Genomic DNA, 18,974 nt, shown 5'->3' with positions numbered 1-18,974 from the left:
TATTCAGCTTCTGAACTCTTTTTTCCCAAGGGAACCCTCATTGTCTTCTAGCTAGGTTTATACAATATAATCAGACAAAGTCAAAAGTTGTTAGACTCTGGCGAGGGAAAAGAAGAGGCTGTTTTTGTTTTTGTTTTTTGAACATTTAGAGCACTGTGGCATGTAATGAAATAACAGGATTGCCTTGATATTTTTCTTTGGGGTTTATTGTTTTCCTCTATCATGGCAGGCTTGCATCTTGAAATTTAACATAAATTATAGAAAAATCTTACATGGAGTTGACATCTTTTATAAGCCTTGCTAAATACCCTGCTCCAGATTTGTTCAGTATGGCATACAGACAAAAGCAAGACGCTGACATATAAAAATGTATAAGCCTGTCCTCTTTGCAAGAGTGCAAAACTAAAAGGATTTTAGAAAGGCAATGAACAGTTTGGCAGTATATATGTTTTCTTCTTTTCAATTAGGTATTACTAGATTCTAAGAATCTATAATGAAACCCAGGCCTACTATACAACCCCCTATAAACAAGTTTTTGCTTTTGTGCTATCATGTTTTATTTGAGCAGAGCCACTACTCTGTTAGTAATTTGTTGCATGGTAAGTCTCGTATTTGTTTACACACGAACACATGCGCTGTGCGAGGAAGATGGTCTCTGGACCTGCTGAGGAAGAGGCCAAAAACAAATCTTCCCTCATTTGAATCCTGAAGGCATGTAATATTTAAACAACTTTCCGATTTAGAGGCCTTGATTTTTTCTTTTGAAAGTGTGCTGGTTGCCAAATTGCTTAGTAAAGAAACTTTAGTAGCCACAATAGCCTCAAAGGACACAGTACTTGGTGGCTACATTTAACCAAGAAATAACTAGGGAAACAGTTCTTTACATTTCAATTATTGCTGCCATTGAGATTTCCTTCCTAAATTCAATTGCTAATAAAGCTTCCCAGGCCATCCCCTTCCCCCCACACATCCGCGTCTCAAAAACCGCCCCCCTCCCCACCGTGCCCCGCCGCTCCTCCCGCCCCCCGCCACCCCCCCACCCCCTCACCCCCCCTGCCACCCCCCACCCCCCCACCTCCCGCCCCAAACAAGCTGACAGTCTTTTCGGGAAGAAGAAGAAGCAGAGACTGAAGTTATTTTGTCCGTCCTCCCAGGGCAGAAGGACTTTATGCTGCGTGGCTGGCATTTCCAGTATTTTGATAAAAGTTACTTCTCTAAACTTGAACGACAGCATGGGGAAAATAATGTTATCTTTTATGCTAGTTACAATTTTGCGAAATTTCATCATGAGAAACTTTCAAGGAGGCAGAAGTAGCTGAGAATATGATACTAGGGACAGGGTCGCTCAAACTGGCAGCAAAATAAATAGATAGGAAAGACAGGAACGTTATTAGGTTTATAAAGGATAAAACTTTCCTTGCTTAAAAAAATAAAGCGGTGAGGTTGACGCCATTGAATGACTGCATTGTAAACCTTAAAAGCTTAAAGCTGGTTTGGAAAGCCCATGCACTGCTCTGTTTCCTTTTTATCGGATGAAATGCATTTGGTTTCTTTTTGACAAATCATGTTTTTGTGAGGAAAGGAAAATGAACATGCACTGTTATGGGCCACGGCAATGTAAGAAACCCTCCTGTTGCCAGAGGATACCACATGAAAGTGTCTGTGGGTTAGGGGAGGGACCTGTAAGGGGGCGGGGATGGGGGGGGTGGGATGAGAGCTTAAACCTCTTATGCTCAGAGCTGCGATTTGTGAACACCCTGTGATGTAATCAAGCTCTGGACAAATCAGAGAAGTCTGTCAACCTCCCAGGTGGGATTGCTTACAGTTAATAGACTAAACCCGGAGCCCCAAGCCAGTGCACTCCGTGAAGGCAAAGAGAACACGCTGCAAAGGGCTTTCCAAGAATCTTCGACATGGCAAGGAGGAGCTCGTTCCAGTCGTGTCAGGTGGGAGAACGGAGGAATGACAGGGGACATGCTTGATCTTCAGAATCAGTGACTGACTGGCATTCTCCTTTTTGTTGTGCAAATTAAGATAGCACCTTATTATGCAATTTGGAAGTGGTAGGATTGGGTGGTGATATTGAAGCCATTTGAATCGCCTTCGTGTAATTTGATTTAGTCTTGTCCAGCTGTATTTGACAACTTGATCTCTTTATTCTCTTAGATAATATCCCTGTTCACTTTTGCCATTGGAGTCAATATCTGCTTAGGATTCACTGCACATAGAATTAAGAGAGCAGAAGGATGGGAGGAAGGCCCTCCTACAGGTAAGTGTCGAAATGATTTGCATTTTCAATTCTTTAAAAATATTGCATACCGTGTAATCAATGTAAGCTTATTAAAATATTTATCTTTAATACAGTCTTGCAGTATAACTAAGTTAGTCCTAAATTTCTCTGAGTAAAACCACTTATGTGTATAATTCAGGTGGAAGAGTGTGGTTTTCATTAGAGAACATTTATGATTGTCTCGTAACTGGCTGTTTCCATTTTTGTACTCAAATTTGTAAATGTTAGGATACAATTAAAGCTCTTGTTCACAGACAAGGCTAAAGTAGAAGTGGTGAGAACAGGTGTTGGTTTAATATTGGAGCTACCCAAGTCTGATTTGCTGTCACATAATATAGGATGTAGTATTTGCCACCAGAAAGTTCTGACATAGGGAAAAGGAATGGAAGTACAAAAGGCAGTGAGCTATCTTTATGAAACTTCAGAAATTGAGGACTTTAAGATTTACTTAAAATTGAAAAACCATAAAAGACAGGAGGTGCTTAAAGAGTTTTCAAGATTGATTTGTCCTCATTGTGTTTTCTTTTGGCAAAGGAAAGATAAGTTTTAATAGTGTACCTTGACTTAATAGAACCAAAGTGAAAGAGTTTCTTTTTACAATACACTACACGGTAAGTAGTGTTCCCATATAGTGTTCTCATAAAGGAGCTCCTTGTGCAGACAGAGGGGGCTTAACTGACCAGGTCTTAAGTAATGAGTTGGTTAATTTCCTGGAAATTGGAGCTCGTGATGGTTTTAGAAATAAAAAATTACATTTTAAGTAGTGGGCACTCTAGGGAGCAATATTTTCTGGACTTTTCCTGACATCCCAGCATGTTTGTCTGTCTTCCTGTGAATTTTGTGTTTCTCTGTATTTCTTGATCTGACTGTTAACCATCACGTGCCTCTGTTTAGCCAGCTTGAAATTTTATTATTAACCAAGTTAGGACACATACATTGATGGAATACTAAATCTTCCTTACATCAATTAAGTGACTTTTGAATCATGCCAGTAGGTTGAAAGAATAATATTAGAAGTGAGTTAGTGAATTGAAGTGGGGTGTGGCTGGGGTGAAGAGTGAGAAAATAGATCATAAAACTTGCAGCCCCAGGGAGCCAAATGGACAAAATGAGCCGTCTTCTGTTGGGGAGGCAGAGGACAGTGGATCACTGAGCTAGAGAATGCTGTTTTTATTAGTAGCAAATGCTCTCTTCAAAGGCCTCTTTTTCACTCCCATTAACACTGACTGTGACTGAACTGACAGGGGAATCAGATCCTTAGCATGGTCATGTGGGAAAGCTAACAACTTGAGAGCCAACTTCTGGTTCTTTTCAATGAACACTAAAGGGATTTTTTTTTTTTTCTGTTTCCTCTTAATATATTACTCTGGCTAAAACTGAGATTGAAAGAATTAAATGCTGTTTCCTTAATGAATGCAAAATTGAGTCACTCATTATTTTTAAAATTGACTTCTTTTGGAAAATGGTCATTAAAATCCTAGACTGGTCCCCTGGAGTCCTGTAACTTGCTGTGTGGTGGTGGGGAAGTCACTTGTGAAGTCTGTTGCCTTAGCGGTACAATGAGGAGCAGACTTAGATGATTTCTACTTTTCTTTCTGGATTAAAAAAAAATCCCAGGAATTATTCTGTTTCATTGCCTCTTGAATGTGTGTGCTCACTACTGGAAAACTTGAAAAGTATAGATTGGATTTATTAGTCTTTGAAAATATTTTGTGTATAGTAAATTATTTCCACATGTTATAAGAACAGCTATATGAACTAATGAATAAATGCCACTTCTAGAAAAATAATATAGTCTATATTATAATTTGTAAACCTAAAGGGTCTTAAGTATGCACACGAATTTGCTCCTTGAATTATTTAATTATGTCATTGGTTATTTTAGGCCTTTATGATATCATCTAAAATAATTTATTAAACTTTTAACTATGTGAAGCTTAGTCTTAGAATACAATGCAACTTAACTCTGAATTGTATGGTTTGGGTATGCCTGAACACTTTTTAATTTTTCTTTTGATGTAGCTCATCTGCTTTTTAGGAACTGTGGTTGATTTCTCCTGACTAAAAATCAAAGATGTACTTAGTAAACTAGGTAAAAGCATACTGTAGACAGTGGAAATATCTTTATCTTTTTAAATGCTGCATATGCTTAGAAAGGCTCTCTCTCAGTTGATAGATGTGACTGGTTATTCTGACAATTAGAAAAGCCTTCCCATCAGAAAATACTGGGTGAATTTTATAAGCCTGTAAGAAGAAGACACTAGGAGGGGAGGCAGCCATGCCCATTTCCAACAACACTTTTAGGCGCCAAAGAAATCCTGGGAAGCTCAGTGCTCCAAGAGTGCAACAAATAGAAGGAACACAAAGGGTATTGATATATGGCTAGCTTTGGATTGATCAGAGTGAGATTCACCATTCAAAAGCATGCAGTTGTTTAGTAACCATAGCTTCTCAGAGTCCTCAACAATAGCTGAGAATGTTCTGCACACATGGATACCCTCGCTGCTGTACTATGGACTGGGGTGTTAGTTTCAAGGCTGTGGCAGTGCAAACAGACTGTTATAATTAATTAACTAACACACTTGTTATCTGGATTTATTGTTAGGATAGGAAATAATGGCTGAACAGGATTTTTTATACCAGGTCATAAAAGATTTATAGATTTATTAGGAGACATGAAATGGGAAAAGCTACTTATAATTCTGTTGGGTAAATACAATGGGCATTCAGGTGAATGAGATAGTGAGATGGCTAGAATAAATTTTCAAAGAAAATATAAACCTGCGATTTAGTTTGACATCTTTGTCTCATATGTCTGAGGTGGCCCACTTGATTTGCCTTTAAGACTGCAAGAGAATTTATTTGTCTACAGGTGTCTGCGTACTCATGTGTGCTTGCAGTGTGTATGTTTGTGGTGTTATGCAGGAGTCTATTTCATTGAAACTTGTGATTTAGAAACTGTCTCCAGGTGGAAATAGAATATCCTCTTTGATATGTAAGTACTTTAATTATTAAAAGACAAAAGAAAATTTGTGAGCTTGTGAATAGCTGGCTAACAGAGACTTAAAAGCTCAGTTTAATTCATCCTTGTTTTTAGTGGCTTGAAAGGAAAGTTGAAAAGTATGTGAATGAAATTCATAGGTTCATATGAAATGTAGACTGTCTCTAACAACTTTATGGGTAAACCTTTTCTTTGAGACTCATAGGGAAATCAGAAAATGGTACTAGGAGTGAGAAGGTTTATGTTCATTTGATAATTTTAGAAATTTTGCTCTACAATGAAAAGCTGTTTAAATGTTGGCACAGGAGAATGTAGGAAACTGTAAAGGGGACATAGATCAGCCATTTGCTCGGTGAGCAAAACTCTGTCGTGAGGAATATCCTCTCATGGGGCTTTATGTGAAATTTCAGGTAGAAATTAGGGAGTTTAAGTCAATGGAATGAAATTATCTGAACTGGAAGCTAAGGAGGGTACAGATTTTTCAGTGCTTGGTTAACTGGAGCTGTAGGGTAGTGATTTTTCATTTATCTGTAATGAACTGTAGAGACTCCTCTATCTAGTTTACATACTCAGAAACCTCAGTCTTCCATGAAATTCAGCCTAGATTTTTGAATCAATAAAATCAGCAAATATTCCCCAAAATTATATTTTGAAAAGAACTTCTAAAATTTGAAACCTATGTACAAAAATTTGAAAAAATCGTTTGTTAATGAAAAACATACTGTAGTTACAGTAAGATGATCTAAAATTTTATCCAGGCCTTTGCTAACTTATACAAGGCCTAGAGATCTAATTTTCCAACCAGGAAAATGGGGATAAAGTTGCTTTTATTTATCTGAAAAAGTTTTTGAAAATGCCTTTAAGGCTGATGAGAACTGTAAGGTGTTCAGTGTATGATAATGCATTTAATTAATCTTCAATTAGGTTTGAAGACCAGTGTTTAAACTTATACCTTATTGAGATAACAATACCTTTAATTTTAAATGACAACATTTCATTGTTTGGTAGCAGATGTGCAAATCATTCAGATTTATGCTACTGATGACCATTCAATTCTATTTAAGTGGTTTAGATGTTGAATTAAAGTTTTTCACTTTTAACTTCAATTACATAGAAATCTTTTTTTCCTTCTAGTTTGGGAGCTCTATATGAGGACATTGTATGTATGTATGTATGTATGTATGTATGCATTTATTTTTTGAGAGAGACAGTCTCATTCTGTCACCCAGATCGGAGTGCGGTGGCGTGATCTCAGCTCACTGCAGCCTCCACCTCCGAGGTTCAAGCGCTTCTTCTGCCTCAGCCTCCCGAGTAGCTGGGATTACAGGCGCCCGTCACCACACCCGGATAAATTTTGTATATTTAGTAGAGATGAGGTTTCACCATGTTAGCCAGGCTGGTCTCGAACTCCTGACCTCAGGTGATCCACTTGCCCCGGCCTCCCAGACTGCTAGGATTATAGGCATGAGCCACTGAGCCTGGTCAGGACATTGTATTTATAAATGTTTTGAAAGCACGGGTGTTTAAAAACTTCCCAGGTGGAACTATTTATTAAAAAAAAAAAGTTTATGAAATCTGGCCTAGCAGCTGTGAAGAGAAGAGTACAGTGATGTTGCAGTAATGGATGTTTATAAAAAGTGATGTCTTTAGGAAGCAAAGATACTGACATGTAGGCCTGTGTGTAAGCTTTATTTACTACAAGTGAGGTCAGAAGCATCAAGAAAAAATGGCAAATTCAATACAGAAAAAGTATGACCAGAAAGAATGAACCATATACTCCAGAAGAGACATAATACAGTATTAATTCTAGAGCTGGGCAGCATCTTGAATGCCACGCACACTGTCCTCTGCCTTGCCCTGTGGGTTATGCTTCAAACGGGGCAGCAGACACAGGGGAACTTGTCCTGTTTTAACGCTCTTGAGAAAAGGAGGTGGTATAACCACAGCTGGTAACACATTTTAAGGTTTTACTCTCACTTTCAGGAAACACCTGGGCTAAGAACCAAGGAGAATGGGAGGAACAGATAGACAGCAGTATCATAAACAGGAGCAGACAAAGCTTAGAAGAACCTTCCAGCTTTAGGCTAAGCTAAATGTTTCCAGACTTAAATACTGCCTCTTCTATTGGCCATCATCCAGATTTGAGTATTTGCATCTTGTGGGGGGGATTTAGAGGGAAATATGATTGAGCCTAAGATAAAGTAGTGTTTTGGCTATAACTTTTGTCATCAGTTAGGCTCCTTCCAATAATTTAAATCATTATTATTATTATTATTTGTATATTATGGAACAAATGGCACTAGAATTCTTTTTTCGTGGTTGTTTTTTGAGATGGAGTTTCACTCTTGTTGCCCAGGCTGGAGTGCAATGGCATGATCTCGTCTCACCGCAACTTCTGCCTCAAGCGATTCTCCTGCCTCAGCCCTAGCTGGGATTACAGGCATGCACCCCCATGCCCGGCTAATTTTGTATTTTTAGTAGAGACAGGTTTTCTCCATGTTTGTCAGGCTGGTCTCGAACTCCCGACCACAGGTGATCGGCCTGCCTTGGCCTCCCCAAGTGCTGGGATTACAGACATGAGCAACCGTGCCCGGCTGGCACAAGAATTCTACAACCCTACCTCTTTATACATATTGTAAGATGGAATATTTTAGACATTAAGTTGACTTAAGTAAAAGTAATTGTACCTGTTTCTGTCAGAATTATGAATTTGAATGAAATAAAGTACGTTTTACCTTGGTGTTTCTTTAAATCATGAAATTATGCTTTTGTGAAAAATAAGAAATGCATTGCATTGTTGTTATACATGTCATATATGTACATATGTGTATTTTAAACTTTGAGGTCTCTATTTTTAAAAAGAACACTATATAAAACTATAAACATTTGTTTTTCAAGATTCTGGAATTGACTTGCATCTTTGAAGTAAAATAATATCATTTTTAATGGTGTTAATTAGTTAAACATGTAATTTATAAGACAGCAACAGAATTTGAATCTCATAAAGGTATTAGCAAATACCTCATAAGAAATTCCAAGTCTCATACTTATCACATATTTCTGCCTTGATACATTTGAGAGTACTTTTTGTTTGTTTGTTTGTTTGTTTTAGTTGTTTTCTGAGTTTTTATGGTGATCTCAGTAATGATGAAAAGTTTGGGATACCACAGGTTCATTGATGTTTCAGTTTTCATCCCACCTCTCAATAAGTTATGCATCTGAAGTGCTTATATCAATGTTCTCTTGATTTAGGTCAAGTAAAGGAAGACAACAGATTTTAAAGCTCAGACTTCTAATAAATCAGATAATCTTTCCCTATTTGACCTTACATCAGGTACAATAAAGAGAGAAGTCCTAAAAACTTCAAATGCATGCAGGAACAAAGGACTAAGGGATGAGCAGAATGTTCAGATAGATGGCTTGGGTGAGCCTAGAAATGAGATTTAACATCATTCTCCTTCTGCTTCTTGCTTTTTCTTGATTTTAAACACCTTAGCCTGGGTGCAGGGAGAAGGACAGGGAACGTGGACACTCCAAGTATACTGACTTGATTTTTATCAACTACATGAATGTATTATCACCCCAAAACTATGTACCTCTATTATTCATCCATAAAAAAATGATTAAAAAAAGAATATAAAGGTGGATTGCAGAACTCCTAGGAAAACAGTTGGGACTAGAGCTTGTCATGAAAGAAGATGGCTGGGATGGAATAGACCCTGGAAAGGCAGAGTGAATATTCCACTCTATTGTTCTATTTTATTTATTTGTTAATTTAATCATTTTATTTATTTATTTTTTGTATACTCAACTCATCAAGATTGTCTTTTCCATTGCACACAGGAGTGTGTGGCATTACTGAGGTGTCACCATACACTCGCTCTGTTTAAAAGAGTTAGGCCGGGCATGGTGGCTCACGCCTGTAGTCCCAGCACTTCGGGACGCCGAGGCGGGCGGATCACGAGGTCAGGAGATGGAGACCATCCTGGCTAACATGGTGAAACCCTGTCTCTACTAAAAATACAAAAAATTAGCTGTCTTTACTAAAAATACAAAAATTGCTGGGTGTGGTGGTGAGTGCCTGTAATCCCAGCTACTCAGGAGGCTGAGGAAGGAGAATCCTTTGAACCTGGGAGGCAGAGGTTACAGTGAGCTGAGATTGCGCCATTGCACTCCAGCCTGGGCAACAAGAGCAAAACTCCATCTCAAAAAAAAAAAGAATGAAAGACACAGGGAAGAGATGATTATGATGAAGGAAAGCAAGGCGCGTGGTTGCAGGACAATTTCAAATGCATACAGGAACACCGCACATCTGTAAACAAATTGCCGTTAGATCTCTTTGAAGTATCTCAGCTATCAGCATAGCTAAGCTTATTTATTTAAGCTTATTTATTTAAGCAGCTCATGGGAATGAATTCTACTGAAAATTTACTAGATAGATATTGAAATGAGTCTATCTAAGCGGTATCCTTAAGGAATATTCTATTGTAAGTACTTTCCTTATATTTATTTTTCCTGTAGGACTTTCTCTATTTTTTTTCTTTTTTTTTTTTTTTTTTTTTTTTTTTTTTACTTCTCAACCCCTCCTGCCTCCATGGTTTCTTATGGTTCAGCATGCACTGTTGATAGGTTGGTCAAAGACAATAGAAAAATGTGGTTTATGGACCTCTGCATTGGAAATGAATATTATTTTCTAAACTGAACTGGTATGGTTTGTATGTCTTTCAACATCCTAGGAGCAACCATGCAAAAGTGTTTCACATCTCATGGTCTGGTCAATCTGTTTGCTTTAGTTGAACTGATCTGATGCCTTAAAGCCTGGGATTGGATGACTCTGACTTTAATGAGGACAAAGGACAAAGAATGTTCAGATAAATGGCTTGGGCGAACCTAGAAGTGATATTTAACATCTGTTCTCCTCCTGCTTCTTGCTTTTTCTTGATTTTAAAAGTAAGACATATGAATTATAAAAATGAAAAATTCATAAGCATGTAAATAAGAAAAATTATAAATCGTATGTCAATAATATTTGTTAGGATATTTACATATATTATGTGGTATATATTTTATACATAGATACACAAGCCCACATGCACATATATGGTATATATTTTGTACATATATACACATATCCGGACACACATCTATTATATGATATATATTTTGTACATATATACATACCCACACACACATATATGGCATGTATTTCATACATATGTACATATACCCACACAGACATATATTATACACTATATATTTTGTACATAAGTATACGTACCCACACACACATATATTGTATGGTATGTGAATATAATGAGAGAGAAGGAAAGAGAAGGTAAGTAAGCAAACAAAAGACCAGGCAACTACATGCAAATTTGTAGAATGTTAGAAATTTCAAACAGGAAGGTAAAAATCTTCTTCCTCTCTTTCTCATTTTTCCTAAATGTAATTCCATAATCTGTTTCTTACAGAAGGAAAAAATTTATTCACACCTGCATTTTAAAAATGTGACACAAACTTGGACATTTTCTCCCTCCTTCTGCCCCACTCTGTCACTCACTCGTCTCTAGTTCTGGCTCTGTTTTTAGTTCTATCTTCGTTTCTATCCTTATTGTCCTGTTTATCTCTATTTTTAAACACAAAGTCTAATATATAGCACTCTACCCTGTATTTATTCTTTAAACAACTTATTTATATCTTTTGTAGATCTCTCCATATTAGCCTACACAGATCTGACTCATTCTTTTTAAGGGGTGTGCAATAGCCCACTTATGGATATAGTGATTCTTTCTTTCTTGATGGGAAAAACAACTTTGGTTGATTTCAGGGTCTCTACCTGTAACAAAAGGGCTGCAGTGAACAATGGACATTTTTTTGTACATGTAGCTTGGCAAATTTTGCAAATATGTGTAAATGGTAAATTTCTAGTAATAGAATTTCTGGGTGAAACATTTATAAGCATTTTAAAATATTGATAGGTCTTTCTAAATTACGTTCTACTTTACAAAAATTTTAATTCCTAGAAACATTTATGAGACTGTTTATATTTTCCATTTATCAGAAATTGTTTTGTATATTGCGATGAGACTCTAACTTAATTATTTCTAGTCCCTACTTACTGATGGGGCCCCATCCACAACATTAATCTACATATTTTCTTTTCTTCTTTTTTTTTTTTTTGAGACGGAATCTCCCTCTGTCGCCCAGGCAGGAGTGCAGTGGCCGGATCTCAGCTCACTGCAAGCTCCGCCTCCCGGGTTCAGGCCATTCTCTTGCCTCAGCCTCCTGAGTAGCTGGGATTACAGGCGCCGGCCACCTCGCCCGGCTAGTTTTTTTGTATTTTTTAGTAGAGACGAGGTTTCACCGGGTTAGCCAGGATGGTCTCGATGTCCTGACCTCGTGATCCGCCTGTCTTGGCCTCCCAAAGTGCTGGGATTACAGGCTTCAGCCACCGTGCCCGGCCAATCTACTTATTTTCTAGTATCAAACTGCTTTGATTATTTAACTTTAGAATATACTTTGCTATCTAGTCTTTATCAAATTACTTTTCCTTTCAAGAGGTTTTCTATTTTAAAATATTTTATTTTTAAATAAACGTTTAATATTTTTTCAAGTTTCATGAACTCTCAATATTTTTGGCTGTGAGAGATATCTCGGCTCACTGCAATCTCTGCCTCGCAGGTTTGGGCAATTCTCCTGTCTCAGCTCCTGAGTAACTGGTATTACAGGCACCTGCTACCACGCCGGGCTAATTTTTGTATTTTTAGTAGAGACCAGGTTTTACTGTTTTGGCCAGGCTGGTCTCAAACTCCTGGCCTCAGATGGTCCACCAACCTCAGCCTCCCAAAGTGCTGGGATTACAGACATGAGGCACCTCCCCCCACCTTAATTAGATCTTACAATTTTTTTTTTGGTAGAGTTTTCTTATGTTCTTCATGTAGGTTCTACATACATATGATTAAATTTATACCAAATAAAATACCTAGCTATTTTATCATTTAGGCAGTACTGAGAATGAAACTTCCATTTAATTTTGAAACTATATTGTGTGCATATTACAAATTTGTGGAATTCTTATCTCACTGAATCCTTTTTTCTCCCAAATTTTAGTTGATTCTTTTGATTTTTACATACACTTATATCATGTGAAAATATTGATGGAAGATTTTTTTGAGAAGCCGAGATTGTAGAGCTTATATTTGTAAAACACCAGCTGAAACTGTAAAAGTCTTCTATTTCAATCTCATATATTCGGTCTGTTCTTGGAACATTTGAGCTGAATTTTCCTTGCAAAAAGTTTTGGATTTTTAAATAGGGACATGCTCTCTTGTTTCTAAGGATATAGATCAAGGTACGTTCTCTGTGGTCATCGTTAGCACCCATGGGGCACTAACCATCACAGATTTGCAGTAATAATAATTATAAATAGTAATTGAACCAATCGCCAACACTTGTTACTCTTTCTATATGTCTGACATGCGGTTAAGTGTTTTCCATGGATTGATTCATTTAATTCTTATTTCAACATAGAGTTACTTTTATGAGTCCCCCACTTTACAGATGAGGAAATCGTAGAACAAGGAAGTTGGGCAGCCTGCCCAGGGTACGTGGCTAGCAAGTAATGGAGCCAGTCTTCTCCTCCAGAGTCCACTGCAGCATCACACCACGCAGCTTCCCAGTGCCACCTCTCCGTGGTGACACGACCACTCTCCAATCCATTGTCTTTGCCTCTTGTTCTTTGCAGTGCTATCGGACTCCCCCTGGACTAACATCTCCGGATCTTGCAAGGGCAGGTGCTTTGAACTTCAAGAAGCTGGACCTCCTGATTGTCGCTGTGACAACTTGTGTAAGAGCTACACCAGTTGCTGCCATGACTTTGATGAGCTCTGTTTGAAGACAGGTATGTAACTAATGAGTCCTCTCTACCTTCAAGTAGATGGCTGAAAGGCTGCCTGCTATTGTATGCATCCTGGAGTGGCCACCCTGCTTTGATCTATCCAGATTGTGGGTTTTAGTTTCGTTTGTTGAATGATCATTGGTTGTATGAAGAGCATACCCTGTGCCAATGACCATTGTTTCCACACAAGATCCAGCAGAGCGAAGTTCTTTGCAGCTGCAGTCATGATGTACTGGTTTTGGAAATGGTTTTTTTTTGTTTTCGTTTTTGTGTCTTCACCGTCTTCCTTTCTATCTCTTGCTGTCAATTCCCACATTCACTGCTAGGGCGTGTGAGCTCAAATTGCATATGTTCTTTTTTATTATTTATTTATTAAGCGACAGCGTCTCACTGTGTTGGTCAGGTTGGTCTTGAACTCCTGGCTTCAAGCAGTCTTCCCACCTTGGCCTCCCAAAGTGCTAGGATTATAGGAATGAGCCACTGTGCCCAGCCTAATTGTGTACATTCTTTTCTTTTCTTTTCTTTTCTTTTTTTTTGAGACAGAGTCTCGCTCTGTCACCCAGGCTGGAATACAGTGGCATGGTCTCAGCTCACTGCAAGCTCCACCTCCCAGGTTCACGTCATTCTCCTGCCTCAGCCTCCCTAGTAGCTGGGACTATAGGCGCACACCACCACGCCCGGCTAATTTTTTTGTATTTTAGGTAGAGATGGGGTTTCACTATGTTAGCCAGGACGGTCTTCATCTCCTGACCTCGTGATCCTCCCACCTCAGCCTCCCAAAGTGCTGGGATTACAGGCGTGAGCCACTGCGCCTGGCCTGTGTATATTCTTTAAAAAAATTTTTTTTCTTGCTTAGCCAGCTTCTAGCATTTGTTTTACTTCATCTTATTGTATAGTAACTGTTAGTCTGCCTGTCATTCCCTACTGTCTGTGCAAATGGAAAATTGTTATGGAATTCTGTTTGGAGTTTCATGCTCTGGGTAGCTCTAAAATCTTCCTCCACACTTTTTGTGACTTTCTTTACATTTCTTTTGTACTGGAACAGTTATTAGGATATACAGGCTTCTATATGAATGCACATAAGTTGAGAAAAACACCTCTGGGGACTTCTGCCATCCCACCTACTAAGTTTTCAAAGCCCAGTATTTCAGATAGGATTTTTTAGATATCTTGTAAGCTATCCACCATGCTTCTGGACAATACCATATTCAAACTATCTGAGAAAGACAACAGTCAATCCTGTTCTTGACATCACCTGAAGCAGTTTCCACAGTTTCCTTGGCCAGATATTTCTTGTTTTTGGACTTTTAAGCTTAGACAATTCTTTCAAAGGCCTAACTCTTACTATCATTGCTGTTAGCTTGATCTTTCAAATGTTATCATTAGAAACAGATATTACCGTGTTTTGCTTAAGTGGTAACTCTTGATTTATATGAAATCCAACATAAACTTCCTTACTAGTTCTAATTGGTTTTCCTCCTGCGATCCTGCAATAAGAACAGCTTCATTAGGCTGTTTTTTGCAGAATACATTTTCCAACCATTTAACCACTTTTTTGGGGGTTGCTTTCCTTTGGAGCTTCTCCCAGTTTCTTTTAGTTGTGGGTCTGCAAACTAAATTGCTGGGACTATTGTAAGCTGAATGTATAGATGGAACAGATGTTCCAGCAGAGATTTTTGGCTCTAAAACATTATTTCAAGCCAGCAATCTGTGTTTGCTTGGCACTAAGGAATTTACTAATGTTTTATGTTTCCTCCTTACCTTGAGTATCTTGTCTGTGGCATGTAAAATCAAACTTCTGGATTCCTGGTCTGAGAATTCTTTGCAAAATGTAATGAATCCCTGACTCTAGCTTAGCTCTCTTTTGAATGTAGTTCATGCCTTTGTTCCTCAATTTTTTAAGGATGGGATATAATAATATCTTATAGTCCATTTCCCTGTGTACAAAGATAACATATCCTGAATGTGAAGGAATCAAATATCAAATAATAATAAAAGGATGAAGAGAAAAACAAAAGTCTCTGAGATTCTCTTTTGCTGAGGGAGCACTGCCTAGAAACAACCACAGTGTTTCAGTGAAACTTTGATAACTCTGTGTGTGTTTTCAGTATGTATCTATGTATGTATGTATATTTTTCCGACTGTATGTATATATATGCATGTGTGGGAAAGTATCTGTATTAATAAATCTTTATACACATCATCATTTTGAATGGCTACGTAGTATTCCATTAAACTGTTGCAACCTAATTCATTGAGTAATTAAATGAACATTTCCCTGAGTTTTGCTATTATGAATGGTGTATCAATGAACATAATTTATGCATATTCATACTTTTGCCTATTTTCCTTAAGATAAATTTTTGGAAGTGGGATTTTGGGGTCAAAGTATATATGCATTTTTAAAATTTAAATATACATTACAGAATTATACTTCTGAAAGTTTATGTTTCTACCAAATGACACAAGGGCCTTTCATCACTTCCTTTTAAGCATTGAATATTCTTATTTTTAAAAATATTTTTAAAATAATCTGGTAGGTGACCTCCTCCTTATTTTCCAATAAGGTTAAATATTTTTTATGTTTATTCCCATGTTTGAAAATTACACAGATGACTGACTTGTCCTTTGTGTATAGTTCACTTTAAACTCTGGAATTATTTTTGATTTCATTCGTACATAATAGTTCCTCAATAAACATAGCTTATTAATAATGATATTCTTTTGTAAGTGATGTAGACATGATTTTCTTATGGAATTAGGATTAGAATAAAAGTTTATTGGTGGATAGAATCACCTTGAATTGAAAAAAACCCACAATATCTCTAGTCAAAGCAACCTTAGAAAATTGCTCATCATTTGGGAAGAGGAGGTCATGGGAAAAGCAATTCTAAGCACTTAATCTGCTCGAGAAGAGAAGGGAATGGAAACGGGATATTGAAAAATCAGAATGGCTGGGCATAGTGGCTCACATCTGTAATCTCAGCACTTTGGGAGGCTGAAGGAAGCGGATCACTGGAGGTCAGGAGTTTGAGACCAGCCTGGCCAACATGATGAAACCCCATCTCTACCAAAAATACAAAAATTACCCAGGCATGGTGGGAGGCTCCTATAATCCCAGTTTCTTGGGAGGCTGAGTCAGGAGAACCACTTGAACCTGAAAGGTAGAGGTTGCAGTGAATTGAGATTGTGCCACTGCACTCCAGTCTGGCTAACAGAGTGAGACTCTGTCTCAACAAAACAAAACAAAACAAAACAACAAAAAATATCAGAGAACAGAATCAGGATGCAAGGATAATTCTAAAAGAATAAAAATTAAATAGAAGTTGCATAGTTTTCTGGCTAATGATTGACCAAAAGGGGCAGGGGTAGCACTTATGCCAAACAACTAATATCTCTTTTTTTTTTTTTTCTTTTGAGACAGAGTCTCCCCATCGCCCAGGCTCGAGTGCAATGGCGCGGTCTTGGCTCACTGCGACCTCCGCCTCTCGGGTTCAAGCGATTCTCCTGTCTCAGCCTCCTGAGTAGCTGGTATTACAGGCATGCGCCACCATGCCTGGCTAATTTTTTTGTATCTTTAGTAGAGATGGGGTTTCACCATGTTGGCTAGGCTGGTCTCGAACTCCTGACCTCATGATCTGCCCGCCTTGGCCTCCTAAAGTGTTGGGATTACAGGCATGAGCCATTGCGCCTGGCCCGTAATATCTCTTTATTAATGTATTCACCTAACAATAGTTTCTCTTGGTAGAATATTACTAAGAGGCAGGATTGCTTTCAAAATCATTCCTTTCCACTTATGACATATTTTAAGAGATAAAGACCTGAAGTGTTCATATGTATTTTAGCTCAATGACACCTTTCTTGACCATTCTACTTCCTGGAGTAGCACCCCTGTTTCACCCTGTCTTTCTGTATCAGTGCCACCTGTTACTTCCTTCACAACACCTGGCACAAGCTGAAATGACCTTGCTTACTTGTTTACTTGCCTATGATCTGTCTTTTCCAATGGGAGTGTAAGCTCCATGAAGACAGACCTAGTCTCTCCTGTTCCTTATAACATCCTAGCACCAAGAACATGGAAAACATGGTATAAGAGTCAATGAGTAAATGAATTAACTATGAAAGTTCTCAATACAGTAGTTCTGAATTTAAAGAGTTATATTTTATCTCCACAGTCATTTCCAATTCAATTTAATACATATTCATTGAACACCTAGCAGGTACAGCAAGGCCAGGCACAGCCTCCCAGGTTTACAGTCTGCCACTGGAAATAGAAGAGCAAAGAGAGAGGTGTTACTTTTCCTGCCATGGAGCTTACACTCTAGCAGATGAAAAAGTCAGAAAACACAGCACTCCTTTTAAAATGGAAAGGTTGTTTTGCTGAATGTAAGAATTAAGCAGTGAGCCCTCAATCAGAGGGAAATCTGTAACCCATTTACTTGGCTTGTTGAAAGGAGGAACTCTGACCTGTCTTTGTAGGTAGGACCACACTTGGTCAGTGGTTAGAATCTTGAGCAAACATCGTAATGCCCCCTTTATACTCTTCACATCCTATTTAGGACTTTAACCTCCAGGTGCAGATAGAAACCATGTAGTTGTCCTGTGATTTGTGTTTGAATCACACTGATTAAGGCTAAGCACAGCTACTTTAGGCAGGGCGCGGTGGCTCATGCCTGTAATCCTAGCACATTGGGAGGCCAAGGCAGGAGGATCACCTGAGGTCAGGAGTTTGAGGCCAGCCTGGCCAACATGGTAAAACCCCGTTTCTATTAAAAATACAAAAATTAGCTAGGCATGGTGGCATATGTTTGTAATCTCAGCTACTCAGGAGGCTGAGGCGGGATAATCGCTTGAACCAGGGAGGCGGAGGTTACAGTGAGCCGAGATTGCGCCATGGCACTCCAGACTGGGCAAGAAAGCAAGACTCTGTCAAAAATAAATACATACATCAAATAAAAATAAAGCTAAGCATATCCACTTCAGAAAGTAAAAGAGCCAAGCTGTAGAGGCTGTCCCTACAATAATAGGTAACCCTATCACAAACTTTCGATGCCATAAATGTGTTGGATCCTTTAGGACAATTGGAGAATGGTAGGGATACTTGCTTGCCTTTCAGGGCCCCGTTTTTCCAAAGGAACCCAATTGCATTGTGATGTTGTTCTCTGATTTGAAAACTTAGAAATTCATTTTATCTGTAAGTTCTCCAAATGTCATCTGGGCCTCAAGCCAACTCAAATTTCACAAGCAGAGTAAATGATGTGAGATTTTATCTCTCTTCATTGGAAATCCTGTAAGCAATTGTGGCTTCTTTCATTTGGTTAGTGTGCAGCAGTGAAAATGTTTTATTGGGATGATTTTAGCCCGTGGCTGGGAGTGTACTAAGGACAGATGTGGAGAAGTCAGAAATGAAGAAAATGCCTGTCACTGCTCGGAGGACTGCTTGGCCAGGGGAGACTGCTGTACCAATTACCAAGTGGTTTGCAAAGGTACGTGTTTCTTTGGATTGGCCTGAGCTTTAAAAGAATAAAAACTGGAGGTGCTCCAGGAGATCCTGGATGCTAGGAATAGACCACACTGGATATGAGTGTGGGAGGAAGGAATGAATTGTCCTTTTTAATTTCTCATGCTTCTTCATTAGTTTTGCTACTCTGCCTTTCACTGATCTGAAGTAAAAAGGAAAGAAACCAGAATTTCTTAATTAGACAGAACCATAATAATGAAGAGATTTCTAAATTTCCTGTCTTGGTTTTAGGTCAAGTTTTCTAGAAGCAGAGCCTGGGACAGGA

General features: G+C 38.4%; 1 protein-coding gene and 1 non-coding gene across 22 annotated transcripts in view; one reads left to right on the top strand and one right to left on the bottom strand.

Moving 5' to 3' along the window:
• Window positions 1–18,974, top strand: part of ENPP2 (ectonucleotide pyrophosphatase/phosphodiesterase 2) — a 118,189-nt gene that overhangs the window by 34,517 nt on the left and 64,698 nt on the right. For 13 of the 21 annotated variants that reach the window (XM_073999341.1, XM_073999340.1, XM_045398628.2 and 10 more), the window contains 3 exons: window positions 2,167–2,269; window positions 13,036–13,191; window positions 18,549–18,674. In XM_073999341.1, the coding sequence (XP_073855442.1) occupies window positions 2,167–2,269; window positions 13,036–13,191; window positions 18,549–18,674 (385 nt within the window). Of the gene's footprint in view, window positions 1–1,854; window positions 1,947–2,166; window positions 2,270–13,035; window positions 13,192–18,548; window positions 18,675–18,974 lie in introns of those variants that run through there. The other 8 variants (XM_073999346.1, XM_073999345.1, XM_065519558.1 and 5 more) reach the window with 1 other exon arrangement.
• On the bottom strand, window positions 9,092–9,169 carry LOC123575385 (small nucleolar RNA SNORD55/SNORD39). The gene has a single exon (XR_006700676.1). It is a non-coding gene; the product is annotated as a small nucleolar RNA SNORD55/SNORD39 (small nucleolar RNA).

The sequence above is a fragment of the Macaca fascicularis genome, chromosome 8 (genome assembly GCF_037993035.2).
Source record: "Macaca fascicularis isolate 582-1 chromosome 8, T2T-MFA8v1.1".
NCBI classification, from domain to species: domain Eukaryota; kingdom Metazoa; phylum Chordata; class Mammalia; order Primates; family Cercopithecidae; genus Macaca; species Macaca fascicularis.
This window is presented reverse-complemented; position numbering and strand designations above follow the sequence as displayed.